The sequence below is a fragment of the Passer domesticus genome, chromosome 7 (assembly GCF_036417665.1).
Source record: "Passer domesticus isolate bPasDom1 chromosome 7, bPasDom1.hap1, whole genome shotgun sequence".
NCBI lineage: Eukaryota > Metazoa > Chordata > Aves > Passeriformes > Passeridae > Passer > Passer domesticus.
The window spans coordinates 16,629,501-16,643,407 of NC_087480.1; the positions used below are offsets into that span (position 1 = coordinate 16,629,501).

A 13,907-nucleotide genomic window follows, 5' to 3' on the forward strand; every position below is an offset into this window, starting at 1 on the left:
GATCCAGTTGAATCCAAACACAACAGCCACACAGTAAACCACAGGCAGGAATCACAGCAGAGTGCCAGTGATGTTCATAGAAAGTAAAAATACACGTTAGGATACATCAGACAACAAGCCCAGTCATTTCTCACTTTAGGGCAGTGTGCCCTCCTCTCAGCAGGCAGCAGATGCTGAGAAAGCAGAAACAGCCAAAGCAAATGCAGGAGTCCAAGCTGCACTGCCAGCCTAGGAGTTGGGAGTGCAGACAGACCATGAGTCTGCTTCTTCTAGCTATGCCCTGCTTTGAAAATCTATTTGGACAAGCAGCCCCTTCCACTGAGGTCAGGTTCAGCAAATGCTGCTTGGCTGTGCCCAGTTTGCCCCTCTGCACATTCCATGTGCTGCTCCTGCCATTTACCTTGGCACATCACTGTGACAACCACTCCCAGAAGAACACAGGAAACTGAGAGCAAGGAATTATCTAGATAAAATCTTTGAATGTAATTTAAAGGTAAAATAAGGAGAAAACAACCAGCTCTCCCTGGACTGCTCCTACACGGTTTGAGTTCAGTGTTATTGAAGCAGGAAGATCTGAGAATTGCAAGGTTTTGTCTTTTTGGGTGTATAAATTCTCTCAATGGTTTCCTTGAAGGAAAGACAAACATGACAAACATCCCTACAGCCAGGAAGCCTGAGAGCTGTTGTCACTTTCTCACGTGATTAGATCCAGCTGTACCAGGTTTTCACGTCCCAAGGTATCATCTTTCAGCAGTAATCATCATTTTGTTTGGGTTTTTTTAGCAGATCAATCTGTAAATAAATGCAGTCTTGCTCTGGGGAAGGCCATTTATTCTTTCTTGTAAGTGAGTCAGTGTTATGAAGTGTGAACATATATTGCATTCTATTGAAGGAAAATAAGAGTTTGGATTCAATTTCACCAGACAGCTGGGGAAGGCAATTTCAATATTAAACATTGCCTCTTTATTTAATACTGCTGGTTTTAAACTCATAAGAGAACATCAGGCACAATAAAATATGTGTATGTGGAGTTTTCATCCCCAAGTGACCACAGCCTAATCTTTGTCATTTTCACCCTCTGTTGTGCCAAAGAAGCCTTGCAGCTCTTCTCTCTGCTGACCTTTTTGTCCCTCAGCAGTCTCTTGAACAACCCTCAGCAGAGCTTTGCAGCTTAGTGAACCATCTCAGATCTGCAGAGATCCAATCAAATCAATGCTGGAACCTGGGCTGGAGAATAGGGCTGTGAGTGAGGAAATCAGAGTTTTTTCCCTTCTTGACCACAGGCAACCCATTCTGGGATGTAACGTGCCTGGTGACAGAACCACTGGTCTCATTGTCTCAGAATTTCTTAGTGGTGTAGAAGATGTTTTCAGGCATTTGCTTCCCAAATTTCTCTAATCCAATAATATTCAATATTCCTTGATTGTATGTCAATAAATCCATCAGCAATCGACAGTCATTTCATTTAATACATGCCTAGATAAAGTATGAGAGGAGTTTGTACAAACCATTACACATTCCTTCTTTGTCTCTAGGCTAGTCCTTCATGTTTTTCTGGGTGTTTTTCTTTTGTTTTGTTACTTGTTTTGTTTTGGTTTTTGTTTATTTTTTCTTCCCTGTGGCTGGCACAGGCTCTCTTTATCTATTGCAAAATTCATTATAATTGGACTTCTTTAAGATTTTTAGCATTTCTAGGGGGAATTAGTTCTTTGCATAGGAAGGGTTTCTCCATTGTGGGATTCATACCATAATTAGACAAAATGATAGGCTAAGTCCCAGTGGAAAAAAATGCACTGTAATTGGTGTTCATTTTTGTTACATAAACCCATGGAGATCATGCTGGTTCCTCCTCTTGCAGCCACTTCTGAAGCAGAGAGTTCCATTTAAAACTGATGTGTCATTATTATCTAGAACCACAAATATCTTCAAGACTTTCATCTGAGTATAATGTGAACCTTCTCCCTCTGAGCAAAATAAAACTTCAGATCAGTTTAAGGCATCTGCACTATCCAATCTCAGAAGCCACAGATTACCACCAGCCATGCTTTGCTTTGTGTGTTCAGGCATCCTTGAAGTCAGAACAACACCTGGCATGGCACAAATGATATTTGTATGTCAAAATAAAGCACACAGAAGAATTTCTTTCAGCCTGCACAGCACCTGGGACAAGAAATAGCTGGTGGCAACCACAGAACAAAGGTAGCAACCCCCAAGAACAGATCTTATTGAGTGCAAACAAGATGTGGCCAGATTTTGTGGAAGATAAACAAAAATATTTAAATGTGTTTATTGCATCTAACAAACACTTATTGAGAATAGTTATTATTAAGAATTAACCAAATATGTGTAAGTTTGTTTTAGGTGAAAAATACCAGTCTCACAAATTTATGCTATTGCCTTGCTGATTTCAGAAAACACAGGATGTTCACAATTAAGCCAAGTCACATCAACCCCAAATGTATTTTTAGAGAGGAACAAACCAGTGCTCTGTGTACATGCAACTCCTCCAGCTAATTAGCACCTTGGGGCAGGCTGCTCATAAACAGAAAACAGTAAGGGACCACTACATCCCAGCAGTACCTTGTGTAATACCAGTCTCAGAATCAATGAAAATTTTACCTGAATCCTCACCAAGTCACTGCCTCACAACATAGAAAATAAAATCCCAGGTTCAGAGAAACCAAAGGGAATGATTTTGCCTGTCTAAGGCCCTGGAGGGATCTGGGACACTCCTTCAGAAGACATTTCCTTTTGATCTTAGGCATGAATCATTCCTTTAATATCAAGCTCATTACCTTTGGAAAAATTAATTTATTTTACTAGTTATGCCACGAGTGTCAACAAGTGTGGGTGCTGCCAGGCAATTCCATCCCCTTGATAAGGGACAGAAAAGTAACATCATTTGCTTCACGGCAAAGGCAGTGGGTCAGGTTCAGCACTGTCTGACAGCAACCTGATGCTGCTGCTGCTCTGCACAAGGGTGAACCAGCAGCCTGCAAGGGTCCCCAGTCCAATTTCTCATGGCCAGCTGCCCACACCCACACTGAAACCTCAGAGCCATGACCAAAAGGATTAAACATGGACCGTGCTGTGAAGTGGAAAGAATTTTTCAGCTTTAATAGTTCCACCTTCCAAGCCAGGCACATAAAGCTGAACTGTCTGTAGATCTGATGTGCTTCACCCCACTTTTGAATAGATTTAGGGCTTCAGACTACCCTCAGCCATCAGCCCAATCTGTGATACACTTATAAATAAAAAAAAAAAAAACCCCAAACCAAAACCAAGGCCCTTCTTTTGGACAAATTTAACCATGAACCACCATTGTAAGATGGCACAGGAAACATTGGTACACAAAGCCTTGTTTAATGAACACAAACATTCAGCAGCTGAATAGCTCTTGGTTTCAGTAGGGAAAAGGAAAAGGAAAAGGAAAAGGAAAAGGAAAAGGAAAAGGAAAAGGAAAAGGAAAAGGAAAAGGAAAAGGAAAAGGAAAAGGAAAAGGAAAAGGAAAAGGAAAAGGAAAAGGAAAAGGAAAAGGAGGAAAATTACTGTGGATGAAGTACCGGTGGCCATGCATAAATGTGCTATAAGGTGAAGCAAACAGAACTAATTTGAGTTCAGAAGCTTTCTCTAGAGGCAACATAATGAAAAATATTCTTGTTTTGACATTAGTGCATGCAGTGATAATGGCTCTCCCAAATGTAACACAGAGCTCTGATTTAGATCGAAGCCAGCTCAGTCACACCTGGGATGAATCTGGTCCAACATCTCCCAGTGAGTTGTAGAATGATGATTTATTTTGAACACCTTAATGTTATCCTGGAATTATGACACAAGAAATCCTGAAAGAAGATCCACCTAAATAGAAAATACCAAATAAGAGGATTTATTTTTAAAGTACACATGCACACACACTCAAAACAGTTTTCCCAGTGTAAATACGACTTTAGATCTCTCTTACATGTCTCTCTGCATATATCCGTAGAACATTAAAAAATAAGAGCCACAATTTTTCATCTTTGTGAAATTCACTGCATACCATTAACCTCCTGGTTTGCCTCTGCATAAAACATTTCTAGCATCTCTGGTGATAAAAAGAAGGCCATAAACAGGAAATGCATGCAAATGTGTTTCTGGTATTCTCAGTATATGCTGTATATCATGCACACAAAAAACCTGGTGACCCAGAGCTGTTAAAGAATCTCCAAACTGAGCTCAGTGGTTTTGCTGAGTATCTTGTGGCTGCTGTGATCCCTAATGTCTAATGGAAACTAGACTGCTTGTAAATAATAAGCTATCATCTTGTTAGCACAAACAAACAGCAGAGAGAGATGAATCATGACTGTCAGTGCTTTTAGCACCCCTGCTGCTGTTGCAAAGCAGCAGGGGATGCTGCAGAGGGCACAGACCCTCTGAACAGGACCGGCTGCAAGCAGGCAGGTTCAGTCCATGAAGCATCACTGGATTTCCAGACCTTCAGATCTGTGCTGGCTGTGGCTGTTGGTCGGCTGGGAAGTGAACCTCAAATGTTTTCACCGTTTCTCTTTGGTTCTGAGAGGCAGCTTGGCAATTAAAATCAGGCTTTGCAAATGGGAAGATGCTAATCTATGCAGGAAAGAGGGAGCAAAATGGAGCCTGCAGGCTGGGTGCCCTCACTGCAGCGAAGGCAGGCAGCCCTCTCCTGGTGCAAACACCACTGCTCACGTCTGCCCAACAGCCCTTTGCTTTTCTGGCAGAATCAGAGCAGCTTTTCATTCATTGTAGGGCATTTTCAGCTAGTCTGCATATTTCCAAAATCCATTTACTTCATCAGTGGACTGACTTAGGAGTCCCTGGATACTTCTGGAGAACAATTCAAACTGTCTACATAAACTGCTGCTGTCTTGAGCCAGCTTCTGGAGAACAGCAGGCAAATGGACAGAAGTGAAATTTAGTCTGAGTTCACACTGGGTTCACCTCCTTACCTATTTTTATGCTGCATGTCAAACAGAGATATTTGTATGTACTTGCATAATTGGGACTGTCTGGGAAAAGGAATTTGGCTCACTTGGAGTTCCTTCGTAAAGGTCTAAAACTGTTGGTTTACTTGAGCATAATATTCTAATTTCCTTTAAAAATGCACATCAAAAAGAATAATTGAAACATGAATTCCATCTCAGTGCTTGTAAAAATGCATGCAAGGCACCTCAGGATTTGATTATATTTGCACCAGCACAAGCTGCCCTCAGAGAACAAAGCTCAATTGATTTGAGGGAGTCTGATTTGCCTGAATGAAAATGAATTTTTAATAGATTTGGTTGTCAGAGGGATTATGCAGGAATATGGAGTGGCAGGGTGCTCACACAGTGGACTGCTGTGGAGGTGTGTGCTGGTGGCCAGCAGGCAGGAATGGTGGCGAGTGTTTTCCACAGACAGCAAAGAGCAGGATCCCAGGGGAGCTGAGGGGAACAGTTACCAGGAGACATCACAACACTGAGTCCTCCCTGCAACAGACCTCAGACTCCCTCCTACCTCTGCACACTGGCCTGGTTTGCCACCGCCCTTCAAGTTATTTTATTTCATCTCCCAATAACCCAAACACTGCTGAAAATTGCCAGCTTTGAGAAATTTCATTTATTTGATATGAAGTCCATTTTCTGGTTCTTTAAGGTGAGCATTTTATCTATGACAGAAAACCAGCAGAGGCCTTGAGTATCAGGAAGGATCCAGCTCCAGGGCTGGTACCAATCAGCCCAGCCACAGTCCCTGTAACGAGGATTGAAACACAGCATGGGCTGTATCCCAGGGCAGAGATGCCCTCCTGCTTCATCGGAGAGCAAAGGCCATTTACTTTCATAAATGAGTAAACACTCAGCTTCCTGAAGCTCAGGTCTCCAGGAATCATTACATTGTTTAAATACGAAGCACAACAGGAGTAACAAACAGATACATAGTTATAGATCTCCAACAAGTATTGTTTGTGTCTTCAGAGTCACTGAGAGGTTTTCTCTCTCCTCTTCAGAAATGCAAGGCCTTAAAAATTATGATTCCATAATTCCAGAACGCGGGGCTCCAAGGCACACCACAAAATGTGGCAAATTCAGAAAAATCCATGAGAGCTGTCAGCTGGTGGACACTCATTCTGGCTGAGGCACCACTCCACTCCACATGCACCACAGAGGCTCCTGCTCCACTCTACATGCGAGATATTCAGTCAGAAGGGTTCCTCATGTGCTTCAGTGTCTGTCTCCTGAGGAGGAGGTGATCCAACATCTCCCTATTTCCAGTCAGCCTGAGCCTTTGTGTCAATCCAGCTGCTAAATAACAAGCCCACAAAGACACAATTCAAAGGATGTAAAAATGTGATGAAATACTTCAAATTGACATTTGCCTGACAAATGCTACTCTGTTATTTTCCCAGGCCAAGCATCTCTGAATTACAGTAATATGAAGGAATTATTCCCCTAAAGATCCTCCATCTGATTTTCAAAGCTCCCCACAGAAAAGGAAGCAAATATTTTTCAGCTCAAATTATTATAAAGCAAATAGGAAACAGAAGTAAGACTACCTTTACTCTTTCTGCACATTTATAAACATAGAAAAAACATAAATTTAGTGTGAGAAGTCTAATTGCTCTCCTGTGCTTCATGTCATCCGCTGCAGCATTATATCACAAGCCATATGGAGAATCAATCTGTGCACAAAATACAAGGGAAAGCAAAGTCAATAACTAGCCAGTCATTAGCTTTTTTTCCTTCAAAGAAAATCAAAGTTTGTGGACTCACACAGGTTTCCTGCCTTCCTGTTGGTGTATATTTTTTCATGATTCATTATTTGATACACTGTGGCCCACGCATTTCAAGGGTCATGAGAGTTTTATCTCCACAACTGGGGTTCAGCCTTTAGACTTCAAGAGCAAACTAAAGGCAGGATGTAGTTTTCAGACACAAAGATGTAAGCTGACTAGTTTATTTTCATTTGCTTCTTACCCCTGAATAATATAATTATAGAGCTTTGTGGGCAAATCGTGGCAAGCTCAACTGAATACAAAGGACAGTGCTCAAAACTGAGCCATCCAGAACATTTCAAACACCAGCTAAGGAGAAGAGGGGAGGGATTGTCATTCCTTTCCCAACAAAAACCAGCTTGCACTCATGACATCTTCACTTTCTTGCCCAGATGTTGTCACAGGAAGAAAATATCACATATCAGAATATAAATTATGGCCTATAAAGCACAGATGGGAGCAAGCTCTCACAAGAACCTATTTTCCATTTCAGCCCCGTCCTAGCCCCTCCCTGGGGTCCAGGACCACATGATGTCAGATTGAGGCCCTAGTTCTGGACTGTCCCTGCTCATACCACACACACACAGACTGGAGAGAGACAATTGGCACTGCAGAGAGAGACTGCCCAGCCCAGGCAGGGCTAGGCTCACACCAGGCTTGCCCCAAAGCTACAGGCACTCAGCTGCCCGAGCCACAGGGCTCAGAGAACGTGCCTGCAGGTTATGACAACAAAGGGTGAACAGAGGTGCAATCCCCAGTGTTTAAAACAGACTAAATGCAATGTACCACAGCTCTGCCACCTCCCTGGTGCTGGCAGTGCTGCTTGTGCAGCCCCGTGAGCTGATCTAACTGCAAACAAGTCCCTGGCAGGTCAGCTCTGTGGCCACGGTGTGGTTTGTCACAGAGGCAGCAATGAAACAAGACACAGCACCAAGCCTGGATTACACGACCTCTGCCTGCCTTAAAACTGCACAGGCTCAGCTCCAAGTACCTCATTTTGAGAGTGATCTGTAGTTTTCACAGACCTCAGCATAAGCACTCATGGGCAAAATTCTACTTATGCCCTACACAACTTCTAATTAAAACAGCAGGTACAAATTAGCATGAAATTGAGTCCCTTAATGGATGGTTTTCCCTTTTCTCTTCCATTTAAAAATCACCCCTAACAAGCCTGATCCAATGTGCAAGTGGAATGTATCCTCCAGTGAAAACTCCAACACAAATTTAAGTCACTGCAATTTTACATGTGAATATTTTTTCTTCTAGCCCCTATACAGCATGAAGCTGGAAGTGCTAGCTGCAGAGGACACTGACTTGTAGTGACGCATGAAAAAACCAACCAAAACCACTAACACTGAATTATCCTTTACCAGGTGCTGAACCTCATCTGCAACACCTGAAAAATTTAGCATTTTCCTTTTCATCCCAAATCTCCCTTCATATCCCACAGCTGTCAGGGCCCTAACTGGACTAATTGTCTGGCCAGTCTCAGCTGGGGCTTCCACTCACACTCTTGGACTGGGACTTTGTTTAACTTTGGGGTTTAAATAGAACCATAGAATGGTTTGGGTTGGCAGGGTCCTTAAGTTCACCCAGTTTTAACTCTCTGCCATGGTTAGGGACACTTTCCACCATCTCAGGTTGCTCCAAGCCCCATCCAACCTGGTCTTGGACACTTCCAGGATCCAGAGGCAGCCACAGCTTCTCTGGGCACCTGTACCAGGGCCTTACCACTCTCACAGGAAAGAATTAATTCTCAATATCCAATCTAAATCTGCTCTTTTTCAGTTTAAAGCCATTCCTCTGTGTCCTGTCACTCCAGGCCCTTGTCCAAAGTCCCTCCAGCTCTCTCCTGGAGCCCCTTTAAGCACTGGAAGGGATTCTAAGGTCTCCCTGGAGTCTTCTCTTCTCCGGGCTGAACACTGAGCTCTCCCCAGCAGAGGTGTTCCAGCCCCTGAGCCTCTTTGTGGCCCTCCTCCGAACCCACCTAACCATGTCCTGCTCATGCTGGGATGACAGAGGTGACTTGTGCATGTCTTTGCTGCTATTTCTACTCCTGAACTGCTGTTTGGGTTTCCTGGGCTGACATTGCGTGCATGTCCTTGGAAATGTCACTGGACCATGCCCTGTTGGTCAGGTCTTTACCTGGCTGGTGTTGTGGCCACCCTCAGCTCCCACATTCCTTTTCCTGAGGGACAACAGCAAGAGCTGGATGAGGCTGGGCAGAGCCACTAAGTCCCTGTGCACTCAGGACACCAACAATGCTGCATTTTCCCCCCAGACAGTGTCTACTGTCAGCACTACTTGCTTTAATAAAAAAATAAATAAATTTCAGCGTGGCTCATTATGCTAAATGAAAACAACAGGGGGCTAATGAGCATTGTGAACAAGGCATTAACATGGCAATCAGAGGTTTCCTCAAGACAGCCGCATCCTTCTTCGAACATCATGTATGCACAACTGTGTATACAGTTGTGACCTCATGTTGAATTTAATTCTGGGAATGAATAGATATAGATGTCTAACTTTGGTTTATCTTTGTAGCAAATTGTGCATCGTGCTACACTTACTATTGAGAAACAAAACTGCCAGCTCGGTTTGTGCAACTGTTCAGGGTCATTCTTACTCTTCAGTGAACACATTTAACATATTTAATATTCATGACTGTGTTAACACATCTAATATTCATGATTTTGGGATAGAAGTTAAAGTGTTACTCCCCCAATAAGTGTTGTGGGAGGCTTGGGCCAGTATCAGTCTGTAAAGGAAAGGTGGCTGTGGCCCTACTCTGGCAATGGCACTTCTGAACACACCCAGACAGGCTGGCCAGGAGTTATGTGGGTCCCCAATGCTGAAATAACACGCGCAGGCCAAAACTTTCAGAATCCCTTTTCCAAATTAAATTTTTCCTCTTCTCCTTGAAAGTCTAAAAACCTGAAACACACCCCTAAACGCTGCGGAACAGTGGCCTCGTTAGAGGTGCCACACCGTGGGGAAGAAACCCACGCCATAGTGGCACCAGCCCCTCAGAAACGGGAAGGGAACATCCGTGAAAACACGGTAGGGGACAGGGAGGGACAGGGAAGGACAGGGAGGGACGGGCCCGTGAGGGAAGGAGGCGTTCCCGCCCGCCCCTCCCCTCCCCTCAGCCCGGCCGCCATTTCGGGAGCTCTGCGCGGGCGCGCGGCGCCCCCTGGCGGCCCCACGGCCGGCCCGTCCCGTCCGGCGGCCATGAAGTCCGTGTTCGTCACCGTGGGCACCACCAGCTTCGACGAGCTGATCGCCACCGCCCGCTCCCCGCCCGCGCTGCAGGTCAGCCGGCCGAGACACCGACACCGGCCCCGGGCCAGGCCTGCCCTGCCGGGGCTGGCGCCTGCGCGCCGCGAGCTGCCCCGCCCTCCCTGCCGCGTCCCGGCGGCGGTGCCGGGTGCCTGAGAGCGCCGGGGCGGGTCGGGGGTTCCCGGGGGAGAAGCGGTGGAGGAAGGGGAGGGGGCAGCGCTACCGGGGTAGTCGGGAGCTGGGCACATCCCTCACACACCCCCTCTATCCCCGCCTCATCCCCTTCATTCCACCCCCATCATCCCTCCATCTCTCTCTTCATCCGCCTTCACCCTGCATCTCCCCATCATCCCCCGTCCCCACCATCTTCCCCACCGTGTTATCCCCCGCCTTCACCCGTGCCGTGCCCCGCAGGCGCTGCAGAGCCGCGGGTACCAGAAGCTGGTGCTGCAGGTGGGCCGGGGCTCGCTGCCGCAGCCCAGCAGCAGCTCGGCCGTGGCGGTGGAGGCGTTCCGCTTCAAGGACTCGCTGGCCGAGGAGCTGCAGAGCGCTGACCTGGTCATCAGCCACGCAGGTACAGCCCCGCTGCTTCCTGCGGCTGCGGGAGGTCCGTGGGATGGAGCCTCTCCGGGCAGGGGTGGGCTGGCTGGGAGTGCTGAGGTGCACAGCTACAGCTGGGTTCTTCAAGAGGCTCCCCTGTTTTAGCAGCAAGTAAGGGGATATTTCATCTCTCACCATGTTTTCTGTTTCTCTCGTAGGTGCTGGTAGCTGCCTGGAGACTCTAGAGAAAGGAAAACCACTAATAGTAGTAATAAATGACAAGCTGATGGACAACCATCAGCTTGAGCTGGCCAAACAGCTCCACAGAGATGGCTATGTCCTCTACTGTAACTGCAGGTATGGAGCTGCTGCAGCTGTTCCTGCTGGGCAGAGCATTCAGTCCATGTGGCTGCAGAACTGAGACTGTAACAAGGAAATGTACAACCTTCTCTGTAATCTCCATCTGGATATTTTCCAGAGTGAATAGGATAACACTAGGTAGTAATTTACCACACTTACCAAGCCTTTTGACCACAACCTCTTCTAATTATTTTTTTACCATTTGAGGGTATATGTATTTAGATTAAAAAAAGAAAAACACATGGATTCAGTGGATTAATAAAGCAGGTATTATCTGGTTAGTATCTTTAAGTACCCCTGTCTTTCAAGTACTCATTCAGGCTGCCCTTTTAACCAAACTTCCTGAATCCATCATACCCTCTGACAAGGAGTTGCACAGATCTACTGCCTGTCACTTCAGGAGAAAAACCCAAACCAAACAAACAAAAACACACACAAGAAAAAGAACCCCATCCCACAAGCAAACAACACATGAAAAAAATCCCACCATCACTAAAACCCCTAGCTCCTTTTTTTTAGAGTTCATTCTGACTCCTGTTGGGTTCATTTCTTCTCCTGGTTTTGACTGTATCTTACTGTTTGCTCTTTACTTGTGATTGTCTCCAGTCTAAAAATAACAGATTACTTTTAAACTGAAGGCAGAAAAAATATAACTCCCATTACTTAGCTGCATCTTGTTCCTTTGCCTTGCAAGCAGAGTTTCATATGTTTCAGAAAAGCTTTCTGAACAGACCAGGCCTGGCATTTAAATTGATCAAGTGTCTTAAACTCATTATCTTGGTGCTTCTGTCAGCTTTGGAATTTTTATTTCTTTGTGTTGTGCAGTGCCAAGCATTTCAGCCCTATTTGCAGCCTGATAATAGCAAGGAACAGATTGATGTAGCTGTTCTTTCTGGCTCTGATCAGGGGAGAACTCTGCCACGTGTTCAAATAGGATGGATTTCCTCCTATGGTTTATGGAGCAGAGCCTCAGATCTTGTTCAGTCTCCCAGCACTGCAGCCACAGAAGATTAGAAAGTTTAAAAGTTGAGTTTGTCTCTGAAAGCTGATGGAAGTTGTTCTCAGCAATGCTGCCTACGAGACAGTGTTGGCTGGGGCCTGCTGCTCTGGGCACTCTCTTCCTTTCCATACATATCCTTATTTAATATTTCCATGCTCAAGAATTACATACGGATGCATAGAAAGAAAACTGTATAAAAAAATTCCTATGGGATGGCTCTTTATTCTTTAATTTTTGCTTTTGTTCTGTTTTTACAGCACTCTTGTGGAGACGCTGCAGTCGATGGACTTGTCAGCTTTGAAACCTTTTCCTCCTGGACAGCCAGAAAAGTTTGCTTCGTTCTTGGATACAGTTTTTGGGTTACAATAAACAAAACAGAAATTAAAAAGTTGGAATAAAATATCTCATCTTCTTCACTTAAGATCTGCAACTGGGCCAAACACTCAAAGAAAATACCATTTAATATTAACTGATATTACATGGCTTCCAATTTAGTGTAAAATTCATTTAGCTTTATGCATAAGAGAGTACAATGCCAATAAAGAGGGAGTATGAACTGTCTAGTGGCATGGACAGACATATTTATATCATAAAAGCTGCACTGGGATGGTAATTCCAGTGATGGGGACAAGCTAAACTACTTTACAGGCATGACATATGCATTGTGGTCTCTTGACCTTTTTTGCCAAGTACAGGTGGAAATAAATTGTCTTTGTTGATGTTCCTGTGATGTTCTGCAGATGCCTTCCTCTTGGTTCATGTGTTTACAGAAGCACTGAAAAGAGAGCTTAAAACGGAGGTATTTAAGCCTGAAAAGGGAAAAAGGCATGTAGTGAATCCAGGTGAAAAAAGTCACAAGCTGCAAACCTCCTGCCAAGCTGCTGCCCTTTGTTTGGGTGATTTACCCACAAAAACACAGGACAGGAATGGGCTTGGCAATACAATCACTCCTTTTTCATGGTGTTACCCCATCATAACCCCTCTGTTTGGACCTCTGCACACCCAGTGTTTCCTCTTTAGATTTTATGTAAGGAAGAAATTCTCCCCTCTGAGGGTGGGGAGGCCCTGGCACAGCTTCCCAGAGCAGCTGTGGCTGCCCCTGGATCCCTGGCAGTGCCCAAGGCCAGGCTGGACACTGGGGCTTGGAGCAACCTGGAATTTTAGAAGGTGTCCCTGCCCATGGCAGGGGGGTTGAAACAGGATGAACTTTAGGGTGCCTGCAAACCCAAACCATTCTGGGATTCTTTGATGCTGATCACAGCTTCCCATGCAGAGTATCGGATTTGACATGATGTGTTACATCGATTTCTTCAAGTAAATATTTTGAAAACCAAATGGGGGTTTAAACTTCAAAATGTTCAAGGGCTTTTAATGCTCTAGAACTTTAGAAGTGCATAATTGGTGCTAATTACCCTTCCTAGAAGGACATTGTTCGTTGGGGGGGGGGGGTGGTGCTTTTGTTTTTTACAACAACAAAATTAAACTCCTGAATTGGCCCATCTGATGTTTAAATACAATTTTTATGAGGAAGTTAAATGCACATAGAAGCATTCAAATCAAGCACGGGTGGAATAAATCAGGCCGGAGAGCTGTGCAAGGCTCAGTTTTGCCAATCCCCCAAAAGTTTGCCCCAAATACTTGATTAGGAGCCACTAACATTTTTAATTCCCTTAACAATTTCAATGGAGTTATTTCAAACCCACTGCTAGCAACTCACCTGCAGCCCGGGAGCACGGAGGGAATGCTGGATAACCACCGGAGCGATGCTCGCGCTGGTCGAGCGATGAAGCTGAAGGGGCGAGCTGAGCCAAGGCACGTGCGGGCGCCCTGGGACACGCACCCACCCCGCGAGCCGGGCACTCCCAAAACTGTCCCCAAACCACCTAAAATGGCCCCGGCGGGACCCGGGGGGCCGGGGCCGGGCTGTCCCGTCCCGCAGGTGGGCGCGGTGCCTCATTAGCG

At 45.3% G+C, this 13,907-nt stretch overlaps 1 protein-coding gene and 1 long non-coding RNA gene across 2 annotated transcripts; one reads left to right on the forward strand and one right to left on the reverse strand.

The window, feature by feature from the left end:
- Positions 1–9,916: 9,916 nt before the first annotated feature.
- LOC135304589 (UDP-N-acetylglucosamine transferase subunit ALG13 homolog) lies at positions 9,917–12,670 on the forward strand. Its single transcript, XM_064427176.1, has 4 exons — positions 9,917–10,078; positions 10,460–10,619; positions 10,804–10,942; positions 12,203–12,670. The coding sequence occupies exons 1-4, from the start codon at positions 9,998–10,000 to the stop codon at positions 12,312–12,314; spliced, it is 492 nt and encodes a 163-aa protein (XP_064283246.1). The 5' UTR covers positions 9,917–9,997; the 3' UTR covers positions 12,315–12,670.
- Positions 12,389–13,792, reverse strand: LOC135304590 (uncharacterized). Its single transcript, XR_010365909.1, has 2 exons — positions 13,663–13,792; positions 12,389–12,754 (listed from the first exon to the last, which is right to left on the reverse strand). It is a non-coding gene; the product is annotated as an uncharacterized LOC135304590 (long non-coding RNA).
- Positions 13,793–13,907: the final 115 nt, after the last annotated feature.

Coding starts and splice junctions, on each gene's coding strand:
- LOC135304589 (XM_064427176.1), top strand. CDS start 9,998: ATGAAGTCCGTGTTCGTCACCGTGGGCACCACCAGCTTCGACGAGCTG. Junction 10,620..10,803: donor CCTGGTCATCAGCCACGCAG/GTACAGCCCCGC, acceptor TTTCTCTCGTAG/GTGCTGGTAGCTGCCTGGAG. Junction 10,943..12,202: donor GTCCTCTACTGTAACTGCAG/GTATGGAGCTGC, acceptor CTGTTTTTACAG/CACTCTTGTGGAGACGCTGC.